General features: G+C 36.4%; 4 protein-coding genes across 11 annotated transcripts; all 4 read left to right on the top strand.

Moving 5' to 3' along the window:
* Positions 1-2,294: 2,294 nt before the first annotated feature.
* Positions 2,295-5,182, top strand: LOC125187094 (NAD(P)-binding Rossmann-fold superfamily protein). Of its 3 annotated transcripts, none has more exons than XM_048083610.2 (9): positions 2,297-2,591; positions 3,036-3,148; positions 3,275-3,328; positions 3,472-3,556; positions 3,680-3,785; positions 4,200-4,286; positions 4,383-4,480; positions 4,697-4,806; positions 4,970-5,182. In XM_048083610.2, exons 1-9 carry the CDS (start codon positions 2,336-2,338, stop codon positions 5,033-5,035), a joined length of 975 nt encoding a protein of 324 aa, XP_047939567.1. In that variant the 5' UTR covers positions 2,297-2,335; the 3' UTR covers positions 5,036-5,182. The 3 variants fall into 3 exon arrangements, with proteins under 3 accessions (XP_047939568.1, XP_047939567.1, XP_047939569.1); XM_048083612.2 differs by having other exon boundaries at positions 2,358-2,591; positions 3,023-3,148; XM_048083611.2 differs by lacking the exon at positions 4,200-4,286 and having other exon boundaries at positions 2,295-2,591.
* Positions 5,183-5,974: 792 nt separating this feature from the next.
* LOC125187177 (Saccharopine dehydrogenase) lies at positions 5,975-12,155 on the top strand. Of its 3 annotated transcripts, none has more exons than XM_048083707.2 (14): positions 5,975-6,269; positions 6,413-6,510; positions 6,643-6,725; positions 6,848-6,974; positions 7,283-7,346; positions 7,753-7,850; positions 7,941-8,025; positions 8,607-8,730; positions 9,124-9,225; positions 9,327-9,391; positions 9,545-9,626; positions 9,698-9,777; positions 9,848-9,951; positions 11,818-12,155. In XM_048083707.2, exons 1-13 carry the CDS (start codon positions 6,040-6,042, stop codon positions 9,903-9,905), a joined length of 1,296 nt encoding a protein of 431 aa, XP_047939664.1. In that variant the 5' UTR covers positions 5,975-6,039; the 3' UTR covers positions 9,906-9,951; positions 11,818-12,155. The 3 variants fall into 3 exon arrangements, with proteins under 3 accessions (XP_047939664.1, XP_047939665.1, XP_047939663.1); XM_048083708.2 differs by lacking the exon at positions 11,818-12,155 and adding an exon at positions 10,534-10,809; XM_048083706.2 differs by lacking the exon at positions 11,818-12,155 and having other exon boundaries at positions 9,848-10,073.
* Positions 12,156-13,051: 896 nt separating this feature from the next.
* Positions 13,052-15,935, top strand: LOC125186956 (zinc finger CCCH domain-containing protein 53-like). Its single transcript, XM_048083446.2, has 9 exons — positions 13,052-13,878; positions 14,012-14,101; positions 14,201-14,380; positions 14,458-14,543; positions 14,634-14,894; positions 14,989-15,112; positions 15,193-15,375; positions 15,442-15,522; positions 15,600-15,935. The coding sequence occupies exons 1-8, from the start codon at positions 13,307-13,309 to the stop codon at positions 15,473-15,475; spliced, it is 1,530 nt and encodes a 509-aa protein (XP_047939403.2). The 5' UTR covers positions 13,052-13,306; the 3' UTR covers positions 15,476-15,522; positions 15,600-15,935.
* A 5,534-nt stretch (positions 15,936-21,469) lies between these two features.
* On the top strand, positions 21,470-24,465 carry LOC125189211 (zinc finger CCCH domain-containing protein 22-like). 4 transcript variants are annotated; one of them, XR_007170838.2, is made up of 9 exons: positions 21,470-22,397; positions 22,617-22,736; positions 22,828-23,007; positions 23,094-23,155; positions 23,246-23,503; positions 23,576-23,684; positions 23,787-23,981; positions 24,089-24,148; positions 24,229-24,465. XR_007170838.2 is itself a non-coding variant. In XM_048086491.2 (9 exons), exons 1-8 carry the CDS (start codon positions 21,619-21,621, stop codon positions 24,100-24,102), a joined length of 1,737 nt encoding a protein of 578 aa, XP_047942448.1. In that variant the 5' UTR covers positions 21,472-21,618; the 3' UTR covers positions 24,103-24,148; positions 24,229-24,465. The 4 variants fall into 4 exon arrangements, 1 of the variants encoding a protein (XP_047942448.1); XR_007170839.2 differs by having other exon boundaries at positions 24,089-24,152; XR_007170837.2 differs by having other exon boundaries at positions 21,471-22,397; positions 24,069-24,152.
* Positions 24,466-25,803: the final 1,338 nt, after the last annotated feature.

Raw genomic sequence — 25,803 nt, 5'->3', positions numbered from 1 at the left:
GACCCAGATGAACTAACCCAACTTCCAGAATGGAAGCCCGTGTTCATAAACTGTCAAGGAGAACAAAATAACAGAAATTAAACTATTTACACCAAATCCTCAAACGCAATAACAATAAACGCCATCCTTCCCCGGCAACGACGCCATTTGAAGATCGGATCTCTTTATACTGTGTGCACAGAAAAGAATAACAAGTTTCCTAGGTCCAACAAATCCACTAGATCACAGGGTCTAGGAGCTCACTGGTCGTTGGAAAATCTCGGTCGTCGGACACACATAATACTTCTTCAAAAACCCTCAACCACTTATACTAAAAATTAGCACAGGGAAGTAGGGATCGATCCCACAGAGACGGATGCGTAATTTAAATGTGCTCAAGGATTTGGAAATTATTTTTGGTTTGGCTGCTGCCACGCATTTTTTTTGGGTTGAGGAAATTAGACTAAACTTGGAATTGAAATCTGCTACGCTAACAGCTAGATCTAGGCAGGACAGAAATCATGCATGTAAACTGAAATCGAGACAATCACTAGATCTAAGAAACTATTCTAAATTACCTAGACCTGGGAAATAAACTGACGGTGGGGACCATGGCTGAAAAAGCAGAGTACGGACGAAAAGCTGGAAAAACAACTAACTAAAGTACTAACTAACAGCGACATCATCTTCTCCAATTCAAATTGCACAAAAACTCAGAAGAAACAGGTACAAAGCGTAATCGGAAAACAGAGCAGACTGGATTTTAACAATTTAACGAAGAACAATTAGGAACTAAACAGATCTACGGCTACTAGACGAAGTAAAAAGAAAGTAAACAGAAAACTCAAAAAAAATCCATGCACAACTTGAATCCCCTGTTTAGATCCAACCTCGAATGCTAAATCCACTCCGGATCCAAGCATCCGACACAAACTCCGGCCAAAAACATTCCATAACTACAAAATCACCAAACAACCTCCGATCAACAACAACACCACAGATCTACAGCCAAATTCCCCAGATCAAGCACCAAAGTGACAAAAACAGAGATTAACATGCAACTTGCCGAAATAAAACTTCAAACAAACAGGATCAACGTAGATCAACACGAGATAACACCAATATAACAGAAACTAAAGGAATGCATAGATAATCTGTAACAGCAACAACCAAATTTGACTTCCAAACGCGAAGTTCAAACGAAATAAAGTGCAAAAGCAGAATGAAAATAGATTGTTTCTTCGCCCTTCACGCGGACGGTGTTACGACTGACTTCTTTCGGAAGATGAGACCCTTAAAAACCTAAACTACCCCAGAACTCCCATTTCCCAAGTGTGTGTGTTGTGTGTGAGCTAAGAGCAAAAATTGTGTGTCCTTTTGTGTGTTGCATGCTCCTTTATTTATAGGCGTTGAAGTGGGGCCCAGCGAGGTATAGATAGTCTTTGTTGCCCTCAGCTATTGACTCCCTTCTTCTAGCCTCCTTTTCCTTCAATTCTGCTCACTTTTCCTTCGCTAGTCCGTTTCCTCCAGCTCTTCCTGGATCTAGCGATTTCGTGTCACACCTGGCTTAAAAACTGTGTTAGACCCAGTAAAATATAGTGTTTTTCACCATATAACCGATGCATAAAATTAGTCTTATCACCGTCTGAACTCCAGATTTCCAGACTTTGCATTTTGACTCCCTTTTCCGGCTCAAATATGCACATTTCTCACAAAACACGTCAAAATACCGAAATAGATAAAATATGCAAATAATAGACATGTAATGTGATTTTGACATTAAAAACGAACTAAATAATGACCTTAAAACAGTGCAAAATCCGAGCGTATCACCAGCGGCGAGAGTGCAGCGGCGGCAGCGGTGCGTCGCGCCAGCCTCACAGACGGCATTTGTTCCAGCGAGCACCGCTGCGGATGCTCTTATGCACCGATAACACTATAAACTAGTATTATTAAAATACAATTATATGGGAATTAATTTAATTAATACTATGCGTATAACTCAATAACTAAGGCGAGAGTAAACCACTTGGATATGGTCCCAACTTAGCTACGAAAAACACTACTATGAGTAGAATATTTATAGCTTTTTAATTATATCATTCTGATTACTATATACTCCTAGTACTTAGTCGTGCATGTTGAGTAGTTAAATTAGCAGAAAAGTGGAGTAATTTGTAAAGGGTCTTATATCTTATTTGAAAGAAAAATAGTAGTAGTACTAGTAAAACGTATGTATAAAAATAATTTTGATAAAAAATAAAATTAAGTGCATGATTGGCGGTTGATAACTAAACTTCCACCACAAACAATATGTTTGATATCTGTTTCCCAAACAAAAAAAACTGAGCAAGTCATGGCGCCCAACAGCCTTACACTCGCCCCACTTCCATTAAAACCTCCCACACAAACCTCTCACTCACTCCCTTTACTTCCTTTCCGGACTCTCACTTCTCCGTATCATCCTCGCAACTTGAAGAGAAAGCCAACTTTAGCAGCTTCGGTGTCCCGCTCAAATGCTGTTACCGAACAAGTTATTCAATCTCACACAAACCAAACTACCCTTTCTTCCTCCAAGCTTGTCCTCGTTGTTGGAGGAACCGGTGGCGTGGGTGAGTGATTCTCCTCTTCTTCCAATTTTTCGCTTTTCGCACACTTCAATTTCACTCGGTGTTTCGATATGATGATGATTCTGGGGGAAACAAAAATCATTGCAATTTCGGTTTTGAATTCAAATCTAGGGTTATTGCTCTTATACAGTTTCACCTTCAAATGAATATCTACATATTAAGATGATCAATTCAGTTGCCAGGGGTGTGAATTTGAGCACGGATTAAACAAGCCTTTATTCAGAAGTGATGGCACACGAAATCAATTGATGAAAAATTGATTTTCCTGCCTTGATGATTAATTTTGTTAGAGTGGGAATTTCCTTGGCCTCCCATGCCATTACTTCGTTTTTGTTAGAAAAGAGTATATAATTCTAGCCATGCATTGACCTCTTTTTTAACAGAAACTTTCTTATTAAACCTCTAAACTACAGTATTGCAATTTAGGTCAATTGGTTGTAGCATCACTGCTCGATCGGAATATTAGAGCACGGCTTTTACTCCGTAATCCGGAAAAGGCCATCACTCTCTTTGGTGAGCAAGATGAGGAAAAACTGCAGGTTATCTAGTTTAACTATGCACCAAGTTTTCATGCTATAGTTAGACATCTGAAAAATAACTACTACTAGCATTTTTTTTAAATTCTTGCTTGTCTTATTCTTTAAGTATCTTTCTAAACTTGGTAGGTGCGGCAAGGTGACACGCGGAACCCAGAGGATTTGGATCCTTCAATATTTGAGGTATGATGGTTTCCGTCCAGTTTAGCTCTTGGTTTGTTGTTTCACATATGAAAATTTTCGTCCACTTTAGCTCTAGTAGTATGTGAAATGATCTTTTGCAATCTAGTCAGGGCCATAAATGATACTATAAGTTTATGTTGCAGGGTGTTACACATGTTATATGCTGCACTGGAACAACAGCCTTTCCATCTAAGAGATGGGATGGAGACAACACACCTGAAAGAACAGGTTAGAATATTCCTTCCCCAAATATAAATAAGCTTGGTGTTTGTCCGTATTTCGGTATTCTCTACCATCATCCTATGTTATATCCCCAGTGCCTTATGTACCATTTATGTCATTCCTTCGCAGACTGGGAGGGTGTGAGAAATCTTGTGTCAGCAGTGCCCTCATCAGTGAAAAGAATCATTCTTGTTTCTTCGGTTGGAGTCACCAAGTTCAATGAAATTCCATGGAGGTATGCTTTCCATGTTGTGATGTATCAATGTTTAGTGAGAGCATGTCACTCTGAGGTAAAAATGGTTGTTTTGCAATTAGGGGAAAGGGGCATGCTTTCTTAAAATAAGTTTGAAATGATACTTTGCCTTCTCATACGTGAAGTGCTGAGATTTACATTGACTACTGAGTACCCGCTTCGAAGTTTGAAATGATACTTTGCCTTCTCATACTTTGCCTAAACCCTAAATATTGCACTATGTTCTTAATGAAGATTCACAAACTCATTACACAAACTTGCTTGCATAGTAGTAATATCTTCCTTTATGCCAATTGTCAGAATGGATTTCAATAAAAGATGTCAGGTTTTTTTACTCAAATAAATTTATGGAAGAAAGCAAACTTTTTCTTAACTCCATCTTTCTTCTATGCCCAGCATCATGAACCTTTTTGGTGTTCTAAAATACAAGAAAATGGGGGAGGACTTTGTTCGTAATTCTGGCCTTCCATATACTATAATCAGGTTTGATATAGTTTCTAATTGGATGCCATTTTTTCTTTTTAACTTTTCAGTTATCAAAATATATTTTCACATTTCTCTCTCACTCTCTTTGTGCAGACCTGGTAGGTTAACAGATGGACCCTACACATCTTATGATCTGAATACTCTACTCCAGGCTACTGCTGGGGAACGCCGAGCAGTTGTTATAGGCCAAGGTGCTGAGTGTTTTCACATTGATGGCTACTCTTTTGCATTAATTTCGTTAGCAATGACAGTAGCTCTCTTATAGCAGTTAGAGAAAAACTAATTTGGTGATGAACATAACTAATCAATCAAGCTTTACATAGAGTAAAATTTGTCAAACAATGGTGATCTATACACCTGCCAGTATTATGTTATCTTCACGTTGTTGATGTGCATGGGTTTTGCAGGGGATAAACTTGTCGGGGAGGTAAGTAGACTTGTCGTAGCAGAAGCTTGTGTGCAGGCGTTGGACATCGACTTCACTGAAGGCCAGATCTACGAAATCAACTCAGTCCAGGTTCCTTTCTTTACGTTATTAGCTCACCAAAACTTGTTACAATCCATGCTCATTGAATATAGAACAATGTGTTTTGTGTTTATTTCAGTAACAATCAAATTTGTTGGTATATCTGTTTGAATGCAAGTTTTGGTGTGGTTAAACTGAATGTTAATGAATGCAGGGGGAAGGACCTGGAAAGGATCCCAGAAAGTGGGAACAGCTATTCAAAGCTGCAACTTTAAACTGACCCAATGCACATAAACTTCAAAAGCCTGTGTATAAAAATTACCAAAGCGAAAATGTATCTTTCAGTCTCTTCTTTAGCTGTATAGTACGTGCAAAACTATTACGATTGAAAATCATCAAGTACAATATTATTTTTATGGTCATACAATGTAAAGTAGTCTTTACATAATATTTTTAAAAATAATTTACTTGATCAAATTAAATTTATGGTGATTATTATAAAAATTAAAATTAAAAATGTTATCAAAAAATTTTATATTTGAGTCAAACTAAATGTATAAAATAAAACAAACACATACAACAACGAATTGAATTACGAACATGGTTCCATATACCCAAAATAATTTACAATGATATAAATTTGAATATAGGTTTGTGTTAAAATGACAACCTCTCTTAAAGTGACATCGTGACACCACTTATACAGCAATATTATAAACGCTACACAACAATATTACAAACACTACACAACAATTTATAGATTGCTGTATAGTGTGTCGGATATTGCTGACCAAGAAAAATTGTTGTATAAAGAGCAATAAATTGCTGACCGTCTTTTTCAGTTTTTTTTTGCCACGTGGCAGCTTATTATTCGTCCACGTGTACAAATGATTGGCTAGGAATGGTGGTATGGTGTTATTTTAAGGGGTGGTGGCACCCTAACATCACCCTTTGAATATATACTAATTTTGAGTTGAGCAAAAATTAAAAAAAACCAATCTTTTTTTGCTAGACCTCTCATGCAAAAAAGGTGTGATATTTTACAAAATTTATCATCAGAATTCAATCAAAATTATAGTCTACTATGTAAAAAACCTAGTATATCATAAATTTATAAATTAAAATTTAATGATCCCAAAATAAAAATTGAAATTTAGAATAAAGATGAATTAATTAAACGCTATGGGGCGCGAAGTGAGTGTCTAAAGCAATGCCACATCATCATCATTCATACTACCAATAACGATAAACTGATAACTGGGGAAACAAATCAACAGATTAAACATGGCGAGATTCTGCCTGCAATTGAACGCCGGCAATGGCATAGCCAGAAATCTCACAATCGCTTCCTCTAAAGACAGCGCCAGTAATATCGAAAGAGTCGAGCTACCTGAAAAAGTGAAGACCTCCCGAATTCTGATACTAGGCGGTACCGGAAGAGTTGGAGGTTCCACTGCCCTCGCCCTCAACAAATTCTGCCCTCATCTTCGCATCGTAGTCGCTGGCCGAAACAGGTATTTCTTACGTCTTCAATGAATTCAAAGGAATTTACTGTATAAAGCTATTCCTAGTTGTTTAATTTGAATTGGTATTGCTATTAACACAGTCGTTTAAATAGGGCTTAAGTTAATTAGGGCAATGTGTGGTTAATTGGCAGGGAAAAAGGTGCTGCAGTGGTGACAAAATTAGGCAATAACTCTGAATTTGTGGAGGTTGACATCAATGATAGTTTATCACTAGACAAAGCGTTGAAGGGTTTGTGATTCTTCCAATTGCTTTTCCAATTCCTTATCATTGTCAGATGAATTAGATTATACAAGTGTTAGCTTCAAATTGCTGAGTTGGCTTGGTTTCGATGATTATCTTTAATCAGCTACCTATGTGTAGGTGTGGATCTTGTTGTTCATACTGCCGGGCCATTTCAGCAGTCCGACAAGTGTACCGTGCTTGAAGCTGCAATTCAGAACAAGGTGAGAGAAAGGTAATGAGCATGCTTTTGTTCCAGAACATACTTGGTTTTATATCTCATTGTTATTCATTATTAGCTCTGTATCAATGCACAAGCATGATATTGATTGTTTTTGTCTCCCAGGTTGCCTATCTTGACGTGTGTGATGATTCAAGCACCGCACAGCGTGCAAAATCATATATGAACAGAGCACTCGATGCAAATATTCCAGCAATAACAACTGGGGGGATTTACCCAGGAGTGAGCAACAGTTCTGTCGCATTATCTCGAGAAACCCTTTAAGTTCTTTCACAACTTGCTATTTTTACCTTTACCCTTTATGGGGATGAAAAAGTCCATTTTATTACATTCTTATACATTTGTCCTCTCCCATATTGCGAGTTGGTTTTCGTATCAAAAATATTTCCTAAATTGACTTCATGTATCAATTGATTATCATTGCTATCCTTTGGCCCCGTTTGCATCACTGTCTCATTTTACCAACTTTTGCTCTGTACATGGTTGGCTTTAAAGCACATATTCAGTTCCTTGCATAAATAATTCCCTGTACTATTGCAGTAATGGCGGCAGAGCTAGTTCGTGCAGTCAAAAGTGAGGGCAAAGGTGAACCAGAGAGACTGAGGTGATTTTTATCTTCTCTGTAAAATTGTAGTTATCATCAACCCTTGTTTCATTAGAATAATCATTATAGTTGATTGATGAAGGGAAAGTTAATTGAAACTTACTGAACTGGGGAGCTTGATTATTATGAAAATTGCAGGTAGCCTACTGCTGGCTTTATCTTATTGTTCCGATGCTAATATAGATGCCTGTAACAGGAAGACACACTTATGACCTTAGAAGACTTAGGAGCAAATTATGTGTAATATGGAAAACCAAACTACTCGTTGATCTCCTTTTGTTTCTAAAATTCTAGTTCAATTAACATGCTTTTTGCGAATGAGATGGAAATCCGAACTACTCGTTGATATCCTTTTCTCATTTTGTTTCGAAATTCTTGTTTAATTAACATGCTTTCTTGCTTTTAGGTTCTATTATTATACTGCAGGCTCTGGTGGTGCTGGCCCAACAATATTATCTACTAGCTTTCTACTTCTAGGAGAAGAGGTAGTTGCATATAACAAAGGTTGGGTGATGATTGTTTCCTTCTCTGCTCTCTTTGTTCCATGACATCATATTGATAATTTTGGTTAGATGCTTACTCGGTATTTGACAGGGGAAAAAATTAAACTGAAGCCTTATAGCGGGATGCTCAGCATTGATTTTGGACGTGGAATTGGGAAGAGGGATGTTTTCCTGTTGTAAGTTTATGAAAATAGTTATGTTTTTAGCATCAATTATTCCAGATAAAAGATACTAGTACTTAAGTTATGGCCCAGCTAAATGACAGTATGCTAGTACTTTCTAGTCCACGAGATTTGAGAGAGACACAATTAGCCAGCTGTGTTATGCATGTCTGGAACAGTGCTCAAGTACTCTATATCTTGACAATTGTATTAATCCAGATAACATACTCATACGTAAAATATCGTCAATGTCGTTTTCTTATGGAACCAAACCATGCATTTCACTACACCACTGCACACATTAACACAACACATTAGTATAGGGCTTTCCCATGCCAACTCTTAATAGGTTGTCAAATTTTGGAGTTAGTTATGTTAAAAAAATTATTTGTAAGTAGCCTTTTAAAGAAGAATGGTCTTAGAAGACGCCCTTAATATTTCATGTGGCCTTATGAGCAAACACATTTATTAGACCACTTCTGTGATGTTTTGGCAAAGCATGTTGGAGTAATGATTTTTGACCAAGACATCATGAAAAAAGGGACTATCCAATCACTGTTATCTGGAGAAGGCAATTGAGAAAATTATTCTTTCAGGAATTTACCCGAGGTCAGAAGCACCCATGAGATTCTCGGAGTACCAACTGTGAGTGCACGGTTTGGGACTGCACCCTTCTTCTGGAATTGGGGGATGGTAGCCATGACATACTTACTTCCAGCTGTATGTATATTAATCTCTGGAAATTGAAATTCATTTTTAAGTGGTGCAGTGCTTCCTTCATAGGAGAGATCTGATTTTCTTTTGCAATATAGTTAAATAGGTGTATGTGTCAAAAAAACCCCACTAGGTGCAGTGGTCTCATGCATCCTATTTCTCAGACATATCATCTCCCCATCTGAAGACTTGTAAAATTTTTACGGCAATAATAATTAAGTCCTGCGTTTCATTGTTCCATTGCAATGATATAGTACTTCTAAATTCTTTCCCTCTCAAATGAGATATACTAATTATTTTTAACTGCTTCACACTTGAATGAGTAATATAATTAACCTCTTTCTTTAGTGGTACGTTGCTTTCTGTTGAATATAATATTGTGAGAATCATAATCTTCAGGAAACCCTGAGAGACAGAAGCAAAGTTCAACAGCTAGTTGACCTGTTCGACCCTTTAGTCAGAAAAGTTGATTCAATTGCTGGAGAGAAAGTGTCGATGAGGGTACATTTACTTATGTTTTCCAGAACTGTAAATTGTTAACTATGCTATGAGGAAGTTTTGAATTTAAGCTAGTAATGTTTACAATGTTTAATGCCAAACAGGTTGATTTGGACTGTTCTGATGGAAAGTCTAGAATAGGAATATTCAGCCACAGAAAACTATCTGAGTAAGTACAGTTCATCGTGTTTGTTTCTGTCTGATCAATGTATATCTGATCTTTCTCCCACTTCAAGTATTTAAGTGGACTCAGGCCATACTGAGGTTATTGTATCACATTCTATGGTTATACTTATATGGTGTCCCGTTAAATCCTTTTCAGATCAGTAGGAATCTCTACAGCTGCATTTGCCCTGGCAATTCTCGAAGGAAGCACGAAGCCTGGAGTTTGGTTTCCTGAAGAGGTATCCTGAAGCACGAAACACAAACCATACTAGTCTACTCCCATCATAATCGTTTCGTCACTTGCTTGTAGCCTGAAGGTATTGCAGTGGAGGCAAGGGAAGTCCTTCTAAGTCGTGCTGCACAAGGAACGTACAATTTCATCATGAACAAGTATGATCATTTATCAGGAAATCTGTCTATTCCTTGCACCGTTTTACTCAATCGTTTGTTACGTTGATAGGGCTCCCTGGATGGTTGAGACTAATCCAAAGGAGATAGCTTTTGGGATCTACAACTGAAAACTCGTGTACATCATGTTCACTTTTGGCTGTTGAGGATGCAAAGGTAATTTAGCTTTCCTAATAATTTTCATGTCAAGTGAATTTAGACCAAAACACTTTTCTTTGATTGTACAAAATGATACCTATGGTGAGAGTCTTGGGATGTACTTACTTATCATTCATCTATTTGACATGTATTCATTGGTGGACTAATAATGAAATAGAATTAAGTACAAGGAATTAGGTTCTTGCACCAAACAAAGATTGCTGGAAATAATTCTGCTTTAAAGCATATAAACATCGGAGAAAAGTGCCAAAAGACCACCTTTTTTGTAAGACAATAGTAATGGTACATGCACTGCACTCGAATGATTAAATGGTGGCAACAAATTCAAATATTCTTTGCTCTTGCATTTACAAATTCGATCATATTTAGATTTATGATAGATTCTACGGCTAGAAGCAGATACTAAAATTAGTTGACTTAATCTTTATTGGCCATTAATTTATTTGAAAACTTTTTTTCTTTTCTCTGTGTGAAAGCCTTTTTTAATAAATTTGTCATCATTAATAAATCGTTATATTTGTGTCTTCCCCTTTTTGTATATATGATCCATTCATTTCTGAAAGTACTTTTGCATTATAGTTTTTCCATTCCAATACAAGTTGCTGGACCAGATATATACATTACAATAAAAGTTGTTCCAGGCTACCAGCACCAGCAGATTACACTTGTAAATGTATTTTATAAATTAAATTATTTTTCTTAGTTAATGCATGATGGTAGCCGGTAGGCATTTCAAATCTCTATTAAACATTTATTACTGAGAATATCAAGTGTTTGTTCATTCATTTTTAATTTTTCATATTGACTATAAACTGGTTACATCCACTAAAAACACAGGGTCAGCACTGACCCAATCAATAGCAATCAATAGGATGCCTAAAGATTTTGTAGGCTTTTACTAATTTTTGAACATTTTATGCCACAACTCCTATAATATCCACAATTACTATATCTATCTAATTGTTTAGACTAACTAACGTCGTTAATGCAAAGATTAACGGCCTTGGAGTAAGATATTTCTCAGCTTTCCAGAATTGAGAAGTAAAACAAAATTATGTGCTTTCGAATCACAAGAAATGAGACATAACATTATTGGACTCCATTTCCCTTTTAGAGCATCCACAATGGAGGTTAGCGGATAGGCTAGTCGATCGCGGGCGCTAGCCGACTGCTGGCCGATTCGCTAGCCTCCACTGCGGCAATTTAGGCTAGCCGATCGGCGAGCTCTAGCCGATTTGCGGGCGCTAGCCGACCGCTGGCCGATCCGCTAGCCGCCATCGTAGGCTCAATTTCGGCTAGCCGGTTGGAATTTTTTTAATGTATTTTTTATGCATTTTTTTTATTTATTGCATTTTTTTAATGTATTTTTTATGCATTTTTAATGTATTTTTTTTATGAATTTTTTTAAATTATGTAATTTTTTTAGGATGTACCTTTTTTTTTAATTTATATAAAATTATTACATTTTTATTGCATTTTTAATGTATTTTTAAAAAAAAATTAGTGAGGAGTAGAGTGCGGCGGGGGCTCGTGTGTGGAAGCTCGGTTTTTTTTAATTATGTAATTTTTTTTAATTAATGTACTTTTTTTTAAAAATGAAATTAATGAATTTTTCCGTATATGTGTCGTAAATTTAATTCCGTATTTTGTGTTTAATTCCGTAAATTTAGTTTTTTTTCTAATAGTGTTGATTATGTGGCTAGCCTATTGCTTGTCTAGTTGCTGGTAAATTTAATTCCGTAAATTAATATGTCTCGTAAATTTAATTCCGTAATTTATCGTAAATTTAATTCCGTAAATGTAGTTGTTTTTTAATTATTTTTATTGCGGCTAGTCTATTTGCTTAAAATGATGATGTGACAGGTGGAATTTTAGTGCTGATGACATGGTAGAGAGAGAGAGTGGCTGGCCTGTGGCTGGCCTAAAGCCATTGTGAATGCTCTTACGGCTCGTTTTTAGAAAGCTGGCCAACACTTTCGTTCACAATGTCAAAACCAAAATAAATAACATCGTTGTGATGGGCTCCATCCAACACGATTGTCCCTTCATGTTGTAGCGCTTATTCGTATGCGTTGTGGATGCACGAATGGCTCGCCTCACAATGAGACCGACGTCCTAATAATATTACAGTGATGCAACTTAGAGTCCTAAATTGAACTGAAATATTGTGATTATAAATATAAATATGATATTCGTCTTTACTAATTTGATCAAGTTACTGCTATTATAATGTACTACTATGACGCATTAACAAAACTTGTTATGAAACTAATGAAAAAACAGTATAAATGAAATTAGTTACTACTATTAAAGTATACCTTTGTAAAATGATGTTCGACTGTTCAAAATAATTACTATAATTTTAATAAAAACTATACTACTGTATTTGATAATTTTGATGTATACATATAAAAAATACTTCATTTATCCCTTCTTTCGTGATTCATAGGAGTATTCTTTTTAGATTGACTCAAGTTAAATAGTAAAATTGTATTTTTAATATCAGTTATTTATTTTATTTTCTACCTAATTACCTATCTTGTGTTAACTTTCTCCACTTAATTAAAAAAAAACACCACATTTTAAAAAATATCTCAATACTAGGAAAATGAAGGTGTATTACAACAAATTTGAGAGAAATGATTGAGGGCAGCTACGAAATCATAGTTGAAAAAATGTTTAAAAATTTTCTGATAAGTAGTACTAGTAGAGTAATAATTATTTATAATTAATTAGAATACATGGTACAGTAGTAGTAATAGTAGTTTTGTTGCATAAACAAGCTTGAGGTATAAATTGAAATATGTAATCATAGAATAAAATAGTGAAAAGCCATATTTGTATGTGAGCAGGAGCAAGCTATAGTTCCAAAATTGGAGTAAAATGAAGTGATTATGTGAAATAGACAGTGGACACACGAACATTTCCTGATTCAGATCTCCCAACTTTTGTCGTCTTCCATAACGACAACAAATTGATTAAAGCAAGCGAGAGAAAAAAGAGATCAAAGTTATGACAGTGCCCAAGACAACACACCAGGTTTGCAGTGCCACCAAAAATTATGGTTCCAAGTTTTCTCTCCTTGTTTGACCAGCCTATGCCATTACCAAACTCCCCTAATTTCCCGCCACTTTACCATAAATGAACAAACTCAAAATATTTACTACTTATCCACTTAATTAACCAACTCTTAGGTTGTTAATCCTCCTACATTCAAGATTCCCCTTCACTCATACCAACTCCTTTAAAGTTGCTTAAATTAAATTTAAAACCCTACTCTCTCTCTCTTAATTGAAAAAACCACCATAAAAAACCAGAAGCCAAAGCAAACTCTCTCTCTCTCTCTAGAGTGATGGATAAATCGGAGGCGACGAGCATGGTGATGGCGAGGATTCAAAATTTGGATCCGGAAAACGCTTCCAAAATCATGGGCTACATTCTCATTCAGGACTTGGGGGAGAAGGAGATGATACGCCTCGCCTTCAGCCCCGACGCTCTCCTTCTCTACCAAGCCAAAGCCGCTCTCTCTTCCTCCCATTTCCCCTCCAAACTAGTCATTCCCCCCTTCAATTTCACCGCCCCTTCCTCTCCCTTCCAGCGCGCCAGCCCCCGCCCGATTTGGAGCGACGAGGAGCAGATTCTCAGCCCCCTCCCCTTCCACCGCCGCAGCTGCTCCGTCAACGACGCCGCCTTTCTGGCTAATCTCGACCAAGGAGGGAGTGGAGGCGGCTGGAGGCCTTGCATGTACTTCACCAGAGGCTTTTGTAAGAACGGGAGCAGTTGTAAGTTTCTTCACGCCGATAGCAGCGACGGTGATGCCGGATTCGACGAGATGATGAAGTTGAAGGCGCTCCAGCAGCAGAGGCTCGCTGCCATGGGTCACCACCTCTTTCCCTACAACAAGTTCGTGGATGAGAGTGTTAGGTATTTTTCCCCCAAATTCGCAGTATAATTGCCCTAATTTTGGGGAAAATGTTGTATAGCATGAAATAATTCATGATTTGTTGTTTTATCTGCTATTGTGATTGTGATTTGGTTGATTTGGTTGGACTGGTAGAGCTGAAATGTGCTCCGCGAGTCGACAAATATACTTGACATTTCCGGCTGATAGCACATTCAAGGAAGAGGATGTTTCCAACTACTTTAGGTATAATTGGTTTTCTTGTGATTTTTGTTCAAGAACGATGAGATGGTGTGTTTATGCGTTTATTTGTGATTTTTGATGATGTTTTTGTATGTATTCAAGCATGTTTGGACCTGTGCAAGATGTTAGGATTCCATATCAGCAGAAGCGGATGTTTGGATTTGTGACATTTGTCTATCCAGATACTGTCAAACTCATCTTGGCCAAAGGAAATCCTCATTTTGTTTGTGATTCTAGAGTGCTTGTCAAACCTTATAAAGAGAAAGGAAAAGTTCGAGAAAAGTAAGCATGCGCATCTTTGGTTTTTGGTTTTGTTTCAGCCGATGATAACTAGTTATTTTTTATTGAATCATTTCTAGGAAACATCATCAGCAGCAAGAGGAGTATTCGTCTTGTTTAAGTCCTTCGGGAATTGATTCTAGGGAGCATTTCGATCACCCCTTTGGTGAGTCGACTGAATTACTGCTTTTGTTTTCCAATAGATAGGCTAAAGTGCTTTTGTTTGCATTAGCTGAAGTTTGTGTTTCTTGTGCAGGACCTAGAATGTTGCTCAGTCCGCAAGATATGATGCTTAAGAAGAAACTGAAGCAAGAGGCGGATTTGCAGCACGCCATTGAACTCGAAGGTCAAAGGATGTTGAGATTGCAACTGAGGGAAGCTGCTCAAAACCATAATAACAGCTATATGCAAATGTTTCCTTCGGGCATCCCATATTCCTCGCCAAGAATGTCTCAATTGCTTATGAATCAACATGACACTTCTTCGTATCATGCAATCAATGAAGATGACGCAGAAGGTCAGCTTAATCGATGGCTTATCTTTCATTTATGTATTCTCAAGAAATTATAGTGACTGTATCCTATGTTCACCTTTTGTGTTTGCTATTATAGAGTCCAGTCATGCTGCTGATGAGAAGTCGGGTTTTGAAGGAGGTGACTCATTTTTTAATAACAATGTTCACTGTGGCAATCACCTGCATCTAGCAGACGCTGATGATTCTGATCTCCATCAAAGGTGCACATTGAATTGTTCGACAAGAATGTTAACTGTCAGTATGAAACAATAATATCCTCTTCTGTTTAAATTGAAAACAGCATGGAGCATGTTCTTCCAGATAATCTGTTTGCTTCTCCGACAAGATCAGCTTCTGAAAACCCGGCTTTTGCTGAAGGTGACGATAACGCACCTGCATCATCCAATGGTGCTGCTACTTTGCTGCCCGGTGGTTCTCCGCTCACCATGGCTTCTCTTCAATCGTGTTACTTACAAATGCCCAGGTACTGCTATATTTATTTCTTTCCACGAATTACATTTTCTAAACTCACTCGGGTTTCACTGTTCAGGTTTTCCTCCGGGCAAGAAGCCATCGAAATGTAGCTGTTAGAAGGTGGTGATGCTAGGAAGCAGGAATTAGCTTTAGCTTGGTAAGCAACTGAAAAACCATGTGCAAATTTCCATCATTAATTTGATGCCATGAAACTTTTACTTTATGTTAATGCAGAAAGTTTGTGTAGCATATACAAGGAAGTAGAAGAAAGTTGATTAGCTGTATGGCCAAAAACTATACCCACACAGCAGTAACAAAAGATGATCTTTAGAAGAAGCTTTTCATCAAGATTGTTGCCATTATCTCATCAATACCATACTATTACTAGTTTCAAGATATACATAATGGGTGGACAGATGAAGTCATTAATGTGAGTGGGGTTCTCTCTCTCATTTTGTACCTCATTGTAGTTATGTGCTGGACCACACCACACAACTAATAGTAGCATATAACAATCACTAGCAAGTAGCAACAATATATTGTCAATTAATATACATATATGTTCCTCTAGCTACTCTTTAATTAATAGTATTGACATATGCATTGGAGAAACATAGGATGCCTTAGTATTTTACACACAGGAAATTGGAAGTTAGAGAAATGTTTATTTTTAATTTTTAGTGATTATGCATAACCTTTTAACATTTCTTGAATCACTATTGTGGAAATAAAGCAGGAAAAAGTTTTTGAATCATGTAACCAAAATAAATTGTACCGAGACGAGAAATAGAAGAAAAAGTAAATTCTTTTGTGCCATAATTAAAGGGCCACCTTTAGGCCTTTATGGTACTCTTTTGTCTCATTTTGTATTTTCTTTAAAGTGGGCAAAGAGCTCATACACTCATGTGGTATCTTTTCTATATTTCTCTAAAATACTATTGGTGTTTAATATGAAAATCAATAAAGTGGATTCAAGATGTCATCATCTGTATTTCCCGATTAATGACACAAGGTTATGTCTAGTCTCTACCCTCTAGGTTGTTTTTCACGAAATTGTCGGGCTTAATCAACAAATTTAATTTGGATTAGGATGATGTACCCGCCGTAAATTTGTAAGGAGGGTCTAGGGCATCACTAACGCTGCCGTAAAATAGGACCGGACCGAGTGGATTGACACATTTTCTGAAAATGGGGAAGAAGACTGCAAAAGAAAAGGAGAAGGCGATGACTGAAGAATGAGCCAAAAAAGTAGACGGGGCTGAGAAAATGAAAATATTGGCGCGCATCTTCGCTGATATTTCGAAAGACCAACAACCAAATGATCAATTTTTTAGCGAATGTTGCTCTAAAAGTACAATGGGCTGAAGTTGGTGTGGGTACTTGATCGTCATTACGATCACTGGCCTGAGTGCACAAAAATTTCTCCAAATTCGCCACCATCATTACCAATAATTGTTAGATGTGGCCTAGCGACTATAATTGGGATGACATTCGCCAACAGTTGGAGCCTGGAGGACGGATGTTCAAGAACGGACAATTATCCGAAGCAATCCCAGTTTTGCACGGTTTTGAGGCTTCTTGTGCCCCGAATGATAGCTTCGGCTATTACTCTACGACCGGTGCCTATACCGATCTAAATACCACAATAAAAGAGAATTTGCATTTTTCCTCGTGACTGAAGTTAGAGAGCCTCCCCATGGGGTTGAAGTAGCCAATACGAATGGGAAGGCTCCCAAGGCTCCAAACGTTGCACTCACCTTCAATGGGTTTTATGTTACGACTCCTACTGCTATGATCAAAAGTAACAACTAGCATGTTGTGCAATAAAAAACTAAAACTATACTTACGCCTACTCACACATAAATCTTATTCCTTCTGTCTCACTATAAGTGAGACATTTTCTTTTTTGTTGTTGTTAGTATTTGCTTGTTAACAAGAAAATTTTAGTGTGAATATGACTTGATATAACTAAACTAAACACATGGTATAACAACAAAATGGGGGGAAAAAAAAAAGACAAAATAAAATAAAAGTTTGGGGAGACTAGTGTTCACCCGGATCGCCTAAGGCTATCAGACGATTATGGCTCTTGCTCGGATGGAGTTCATTGGTCTTTTTTCGCAACTTTCTTTCGGACTTTTATTTCGACCTGCTAGTTGATGCTCCAGTGTATGCTAAGATTGAACATAAACTTAGTTTTGATTTTTATAAATGTAAAAAAAATTTCAATAACATTTTAATTGTATTACAATCTAACTGAATATATTAATTGAAAATCGAAACAAACAACATTTTACGTGCGTTAAACGAGAGTGATGCTCACGTAAGAATCTCACATAAGATATGTACCATATCATTCCTCGTAATATAAATAAAGAGGTTCAAATCAAAACTCTTCTTGGACATGGGTTTGAAAACCAAAGGTAGTGAAATCTTGAACATCAATCGTAATATAAATAAAGAGGTTCAAATCAAAACTCTTCTTGGGCATAGGTTCGAAAACCAAAGGTAGTGAAATCTTGAACATTTTATTGATGTAGTTAAATTAATTATAAATGTAGTTAGTTTATGTGCAAATATTTAATGTAATTTTCTTACGTTTCACAGTAAGATTTTATATGTAAAAGTGTTTGATTTGGTTATAACAATCAAAGCTGATTCAAAATTTCAATCCAAATTAGGCCCGCTTGTTCAACTGGTTTCAGTCAATTAATCTGTTTCAATTTTTTATAAATTTTAGAATCGGAATCGGATCAGAATCGGCAGGTTCGGTTCCAAACTCGAACCGATGTGTAATTTCTATCCGAATTCATTTGTAATTTTAAATAATTCAATGGTAAAAGATAATAATTCAACGTCTAGAGAGATAAAATATAATACCTAAAAATTCAAATAAACATAAAAAAAAATGCAAATCAACAATACAATAATATTCATGTCCTTAATGTTGGAAAGGGCAGTACTCCTTCCTTTTTATGTTAATAGAGACGTTTCATTTTCTACACCCGTTTTAAAAAAATAATATGAAATGGTTAAAGTGGATAAAGTATAAGAAAGAATAATGTATAGAATAGTCTTCGTTACATTACTCTCTCTCACTTTATATTTTCTTCACTTTAACTAATTATTACTCTCTCCAACCTACTTTAGCAGTCCTGGATTACCATTTTTGGGTGTCTCACTTTAGGACTCTTGATTGGAATATTCCATCAACGGTAGTAGGTCTCACATTCCACTAACTTTTTTCCATTCACATTAAAAAAAATTAAAAAAAAAACTTTTTTTCACTCACATTTTCTTATAATACTAGTATATAAAAGTAGGACTCACATTCAACTATCTTTTTTCACCAACTTTCATTTACATTTTCTAAAACTCGTGCCAACTTAAATGAGACTCCTAAAGTGGAACGGATGGAGTATTATTTTTCCAAATTGAATGCAGAAAATGAAACGTTTCAATTAAAGCAGAAAGAATGGATTGCTACTTTGTAAAGAATCATCAAAAGAATTAACAAATAGTAGTCGGACTAGTTTTTCTAGCAAGTCTTTTTAGAAAAAAGGACTTATAAAGATTAGCAATTTAAAAAAAGGAGTTTTAAATTGAATTTCATTTTTCTTTTTCTTTTTCTAAACAAATATTCAGCGGAATTATCAATACTAATTGATATTGTTGTGACGTTTTGGTTTAAAATTGAATAATTAATAAATTGTTCACAAACATGTTAAAACCGCATGTTAAATGAATTGTTACATAAAAATTTTGTTATAAATAACATAGTATTTGTATAAGCTCTGTGTGAGATAAAAATGAAGTTATGATATCCTACTTATAGTAGTTAATTCATCAAAATTGGACTAGGAAAATAATTTTAGATTTAAAGTATCATGGTTTAAACATTTTAAATACTTCAGAAAACAGAGTTCGCAAATTTAACATGGTTTAAATATCAAAATCACTCAATGTTTACAATTATTTTATTCCAGTTCAATATATTAAACAATTAAGTTAAATTTATTAGTATATTAAATTATAAAAAAATGGAATTGAATTTGTAATTTGGTTCTTGTTTAGGAACTGATTGATCCCGGTTAGAACCGAAACCGTTTCTTAAATGGAATCGGTACCAGAATCGGAATCAGACTCGGTTTTCCGATTCCCAATTCCTCAATTAACCAATCAGTTCTGGTTCCGGTTCCAATAAATCAAGAATCGGAGAACAATTTAAGCACCCTAACCCAAACTAAGCAATTTACATAAAAATAATTGAAAATTAATAAAATTGAATTTTAAAAACTCGATTCTATATTAGTTTGACCAAATTTCTTTAAAAAAAACCTAGAAGTTTGGCTTTTTGTTTGTCCTGCAACTTAAAACTAGCTAAAAAAATGTTAAAGCTTAATTTTACAACACATTTCTTTTAGTGAAATTGTATATAATATGAAGCCGTGAAATCATAAGCGAACGTTATCAATGGTAAAAAACGATATTATATGATTGAAAAATATCAATAGTATATTATGTGGTTGTTTGGTTTGTTACATAGAATAATCATGAGATGTAGTCTATAATTAAGTTGTGAGATTATTTTAGTTGAAGGAGATGACTATTAATAATTATCACATGATTGTCCATCTAAGATTTAGTTGTGAGATTCAATCTCATGAATCAAATACAATACATGTTTAATCCCGAGATATAATTTTGCAAAGCGAATAACTCCTACATATAGCCTGATTGATTTGCTATGAGATACTTTTGAACAAGTCTGGACTTCTTAATTTTCTCAATTAATTTTTAAAGTTATGTAATGAACCATACATTACTAAAGTTCACTATATATTTTACTCCCTCTCGTTGAGTTATTCGATTTTTTGCACTCATTTTGAAAAAATCATAATAAATAGTTAGAATGGATAAATTATAAAGTAAAATCGAGAATAATGTAGATAAGAGTCTTCTCCATTTTAACTATTTATTACTACGATTTTTTCAAAAAACAAGTGCACAGAATGAAGTGACTCAACTTTTATGGGACTGAGGGAGTATTAAAATGTACTATATCGTTCTGACTTTTCTTTTTGGTTTGTACCTACTAAAGTGATTAATTACTAAAAATAAAAACACTTTTCATTTCTCTTTCCACTTAATACACAAAATCAACTGTATAAATTATGTTATCATCTAAGGAAGTGGTGGTCATCTTACTTGACATGGAGGAAGTAGTATTTAACCTTGCATAGCAAATTAACTTTACTATGCAGCCATCACTTGATTAAAGAGCACTACTGCTATTTACTACACCACCGTCCCATTTTAAGTGAACCATTTTTATTTTTGGATGTCCCTAACTAAATGATATATTTGTGAAAAATAAAAATCTCATGCCAAAATAAAAATGTTCTACTTAGAATGGGACGGAGCGAGTATATAAAAATGGGTGTAATTTTATTACGCCCTCCGTCCCACAAAAGATGTCACACTTTCCTTTTTAGTTTGTCCCACAAAAGATGTCATATTTCCATGGAAAAAGTTCTCTCTCACGTTAATATAAAAATTATATTTTCTCTCTCCATCTAATACAAAAAACAAAACCTCCTAAAATCACATATCATCCTACAAATGTGACATCTTTTGTGGGACGGAGGGAGTATTGTGTTACAAAAGAAAAATGTACATAGCTTTTGGGAAAGAAAAGAAAGAAAAGGAATGGTAACTTTGTTTATACTCATCTTTATTCGCCAACTACCCTTCCTACCCCTCCGTGGGCAAACTTGCCCCCTCCCAACCCTAAACTTTGACCACCAAAAACAACTGCTCCCCACTTCATCAATACACACACAGAGGAGAGAGAGAAAAAGAACAAATCCACTCCCATTTCCCCTGTCCGCCTATATTGGCATTTTTTTCTCCATTTCCTCTTTATTCATAATCACCCTCATTATATTAATATTAGGAATGTAATGATTAGCCAAATATAAGCACCAACTCATCATTACCTTTTCTAACATGATTGAATCTTAGCCACCCCCTCTCTCCCCCCTAATAATTCCCCATATTAAATACGCCCCTTCATCAATAAATCAAATCAAAAACAAAAACAAAACATAAACAAACCCCCTCTCTTTCTCCATGGATTATCAATAGTGTCCTTTATAAAACCCTACCCCTTCCTCTCCCCCCCATTTCTCTCTCCCCCATTTCTTCTTGGAGAGGAAGAAAAAGCTAAAAAGCTTCAAACTTTGAGAGCAAAATGGACACATACGAAGCTACTCAAGTAGTGATGTCAAGGATCCAAAGCATGGATCCGGAAAACGCCTCCAAAATCATGGGCTCCATTCTGATTCAGGATCAAGGCGACAAGGAGATGATACGCTTAGCATTCGTCCCTGATTCCATCCTCCTCTCCTACATCAACCAAGCCAAGTCCCGTCTCTCCTCTTCCCCAAAGCCCTTCTCCTCCTCCCCAAGAATCTTGATTCCCAACAACAATTTCCACCACCACCACCACTTCACCAACCCAAGCAGCAGCCCCACCCCTTCCCTCAGCCCGAGGCCCTTCTCCTACGCCGCCGCTCTCAACGCCCCCACCACTCCCTCCGCCCAAAGTTTCAATTTTTACGGCGGCGACGACTCCTCCGTGGATCCAGCGATGAGCCCAAGTGGCCGGAGTGACTCCCTCGTCTTCCCATATGGCGCGGAGGAGCCAAGCCCCCACCACCCCTTCCACCGCCGGAGCAGCTCGGTGAACGACGCTGCGTTTCTTGCTAACATGGATGACTGCGGCGGCGGCGGCGGGTGGCGCCCCTGCATGTACTTTGCCAGGGGCTTTTGCAAGAATGGGAGCTCTTGCAAGTTCCTTCACGGCGGAGAAGAGGCGGCGGCGGAGGTGGGGTCTCCGGGAAAGGGGTTTGATGAGTTGATGAGGATGAAGGCGATTCAGCAGCAGAGGCTTGCGCTCATGGCGTCGTCTCCTCGCGGCCATTTTTCTGCTTACAATAAATGCATCGACTTTCTCAATGAGAATCCGAGGTAAAAAAATAAAATTGGGGGAAAAAATTTAGTCTTTTTTTGCCTTTTTTGTAAAGTCTTGTTCTTTTTTGGGAGCAGTAAAAATCTGGCTTAATGATCTAATTTAGCAATGTGAATGTTAGATTCTAATGTAACTGAGTAGGAAAGTTGTGGCTTTTGGTGAGTTTCTTGAAGCAATGCTGTTGGAAATGCTGAATTGGTATTGTATTGAACTCACAGGAATGAGTTTTTACCTATGGGATTGGGGGCTGCTGCTTTGAGTTCGAGCTCTCGGCAAATTTACTTGACATTTCCAGCAGATAGTACTTTCAAGGAGGAAGATGTCTCTAGCTATTTTAGGTAGGCGATTCGATCTGATTCGATTGGATGTTGGTTAGTTTTGATGATCAAATTGTTGTTGTAATGTGAGCTGATCTATCTACTTTTGAAGTATGTTTGGACCTGTTCAAGATGTTAGGATTCCGTTTCAGCAGAAGCGGATGTTTGGCTTTGTGACGTTTGTGTATCCGGAAACGGTCAAGCTCATCTTGGCAAAAGGGAATCCTCACTTTGTCTGTGATTCTCGCGTGCTTGTCAAGCCTTACAAGGAGAAGGGGAAAGTCGCTGAAAAGTAATTCCGAACCACCCCGTTTTACTTTTATAAAAACTTTAGGTCGTTCATGTAATGAACCGTTGTGACTTGTACGCTCGTTCTAGGAAACAACAACACCACTTGGATTTGGGCATGGAGTCTAGTGAGAACATTGAGCTCCCCTTTGGTAAGCTTGCGTGGATGGTGAATTATCGAGTTGTAATAGCGAATTTAGTGGTTCGCTTCGTTGCTGAGGCTTCTCTTGGTTTTGCTTTAGGATCTAGAATGTTGTTCAATACACCGGAGATGATGCTGAGGAGAAAACTGGAGCAGGAGGCCGAATTACAGCATGCGATCGAGCTTCAAGAAAGAAGGATCATGAATTTGCAACTGATGGACCTGAAAAACCATCAGCATAATCATCACCTCTTGCAAGGTTTTAGAGCCGGAATTCCAATGTCCTCGCCTCGCCAGTCTCAGTTTCTGATGAATCAAAACTTCATCCCTGATGGCTCGAATCAAGAAAACACGGAAGGTTTGCTCTAATTTTCTTTCGTATGCGGAAAGTAATTAGTACTTATGTCTAACAACATGTTTTCAACTACAGAGTTTGATGGTCCAGCTAAATCTACTAACTTGGTGCCGGAAGGAACTAAATTCTGTAACAACATTGTTGTTGGCAACGACAACGGCGATGATTCTAATACCCCTCACAGGTATGCAAAATGAAACTATGTTTTGGTTGCTGTGGATAAATCCATCCATCCCCATATTTCGACTGATTGTATGTTTTTGTTTGGGATAAAACACGAGTGCAGCTTTGATCACATGCTTCCCGATAACCTTTTTGCTTCTCCAACAAAAGTAGCCGGTGAGCACCGTTCTCTTTTCTCTGAAGCTTCGGCCTCTGCTGATGATAGTATACCTGTAACAATGACCTCCTCCAAGAACACTACCAGCCTCGTGCTTCCCGCCCTGGCTTCTCTCAAATCGTGTAGCGTCGAAATACCAAGGTACTATTATAAGCTTCCTCCATTGCTTAGTTACTAGTTTAGGTGAAGAAAGAATTCCAAATTTTACAAGTGAAATTGACTCTTCAGGTTTTCTGCTGGGCAAGAAGCCATTGAAATGTAGGTTTGTTAGAGTTGGAATGGATAGCAACAACCAAGAATTAACTTATGTAGGTAAACTTGATTTCATCTTCAAGTTCATTAGTTAGATATTCCTGTTTCTGATTTTTTTTTCTTTTTTTTAATGCAGAAAGATTGAATATAGCTAAAGCAAAACAATACCCCTCCATCAACAAAATACATAATGGCACTACTATTACTACTACTACTAAAGTGCTGATTGAATGGGAGTAGGGCTCTTTTCTCTGACTACCCCACATTTTGTACCCTCTCTTCATGTGTAAAGGGACCACCACATTATTTAACAAAAGCATATAACAAACAAAAGGTACCAGTGATGATACTATATAATAGCATATTTACAAAATCCTGTGTTTACTTTTGCAATGTGAAAATCATTTGGTGTGTGATTACTTGGTATTTTATTATGCAACACAGGTGGTGGTATTATTAGCTAAATGATGGTCATGATGCATCACATAAAGAAAGTAGGAAGTGAAACATAGAATAAGTGGAAAGGCAAGAGAAAAAGGAAAAGGGTGGGTTTTTGAGGCATGATTAAAGGGACTTTTATAGTAGAGTAATTTGTCTGATATAAAATGAGGGGCAGAGTGCACATGGGTGCTGACACAAAATTTGAATGTTTGAGAGAGAGATATAGTACTCCTAGTAGGAGTAAATAATAAAAATAATTAATAATAATAATAATAATAATAGCTTCCTTTCACTTTCCACACCACAAACTCACATGCCCACTGACCTCTGCTATCCACATGTCTTTGGCCTTTTGTTTTTATGGGTTCTGATGCCCTTTTTTTTTCCTTTTCTATGTCCTCTCCTTTTTTATGTTCCCCTACTAAATTGTTGTCATCAGATTTTGCAGTTTTAGTTTTAGATTACTACTACTAATTTACCCATTTTTCCTCAATTATTTTCATAGGTTCCATAGTTTTTTTCTTTTTTTGGCCCAAAATTTATGTTTAATAGCTGATTCAGTTCAAAAATATTGGAATCAGAGCTAAATGTGTATGACCAAAAAATCGCGTTTTGTTGGTTGGACCTGTTAAGTCCGGTTATGGTTTCAAATTTTGGAACTGCTAATCTAGTTTCAGACCAAATTTGCTGGCTTGGTTTAGTGATGCATCACTGTATGAGGCATGGTTGCATATAATTGTCTAATTTGTATTTAAATTTTTATTCATAATAGGGCAAATTTCTACAACAACTATAAGTTATGTCAGAATCTAGTCAATCCTTCAATTTCAAAAATCGATAATTATATCATGGTTTTGACATTTCTCAATTGTCCCATTGAATTAGATTTAGAGGGAAATTATGTATGTGGAGAGCTAAATACTTTAGTCTAATCTTATATTCTATACTTTTCATACTAAAATCAATAACTTTTGAGTGATATACACTTTTGTAAATAAAATATTATGGATTTTGGCTTCTGCATCATATACAATTTTCTTCGGACAAATAAGAAAAATGTCAAAGTTATGACATATTTGACTACTTTTAAAAGTTGCGATATTGACTACGATTTGATGGAATTTTGTGGTTTTATCATACATGCAATTTATCCTGTATATTTATTATGAAATGATATTTAAATTTGAATATCAAAAACATGATTTTTGTATTTGGCATGATTTGCAATATTGATCTATTTTTTCATCATTAAATAATACTCTGATTCTGC

Source organism: Salvia hispanica, chromosome 5 (genome assembly GCF_029641045.1).
Source record: "Salvia hispanica isolate PSC_SH4W2 chromosome 5, Shi_PSC_v1, whole genome shotgun sequence".
Classification (NCBI taxonomy): Eukaryota; Viridiplantae; Streptophyta; class Magnoliopsida; order Lamiales; family Lamiaceae; genus Salvia; species Salvia hispanica.
Note: the sequence above shows the minus strand (reverse complement) of the source record. Positions and strands in the feature narration are given on the sequence as shown.

Excerpts from the sequence above, each read along its gene's own strand:
- LOC125189211 (XM_048086491.2), top strand. The coding sequence starts at position 21,619 with ATGGACACATACGAAGCTACTCAAGTAGTGATGTCAAGGATCCAAAGC. Across the intron at positions 23,008-23,093 it reads AAGGGGAAAGTCGCTGAAAA|GAAACAACAACACCACTTGG; the intron begins GTAATTCCGAAC and ends CGCTCGTTCTAG. Across the intron at positions 23,156-23,245 it reads GAACATTGAGCTCCCCTTTG|GATCTAGAATGTTGTTCAAT; the intron begins GTAAGCTTGCGT and ends GTTTTGCTTTAG.
- LOC125186956 (XM_048083446.2), top strand. The coding sequence starts at position 13,307 with ATGGATAAATCGGAGGCGACGAGCATGGTGATGGCGAGGATTCAAAAT. Across the intron at positions 14,544-14,633 it reads GCATTTCGATCACCCCTTTG|GACCTAGAATGTTGCTCAGT; the intron begins GTGAGTCGACTG and ends TTTCTTGTGCAG. Across the intron at positions 14,895-14,988 it reads CAATGAAGATGACGCAGAAG|AGTCCAGTCATGCTGCTGAT; the intron begins GTCAGCTTAATC and ends TTGCTATTATAG.
- LOC125187094 (XM_048083610.2), top strand. The coding sequence starts at position 2,336 with ATGGCGCCCAACAGCCTTACACTCGCCCCACTTCCATTAAAACCTCCC. Across the intron at positions 2,592-3,035 it reads TGGAGGAACCGGTGGCGTGG|GTCAATTGGTTGTAGCATCA; the intron begins GTGAGTGATTCT and ends ATTGCAATTTAG. Across the intron at positions 4,481-4,696 it reads AGCAGTTGTTATAGGCCAAG|GGGATAAACTTGTCGGGGAG; the intron begins GTGCTGAGTGTT and ends TGGGTTTTGCAG.
- LOC125187177 (XM_048083707.2), top strand. The coding sequence starts at position 6,040 with ATGGCGAGATTCTGCCTGCAATTGAACGCCGGCAATGGCATAGCCAGA. Across the intron at positions 8,731-9,123 it reads TGACATACTTACTTCCAGCT|GAAACCCTGAGAGACAGAAG; the intron begins GTATGTATATTA and ends CATAATCTTCAG. Across the intron at positions 9,627-9,697 it reads GAGTTTGGTTTCCTGAAGAG|CCTGAAGGTATTGCAGTGGA; the intron begins GTATCCTGAAGC and ends ACTTGCTTGTAG.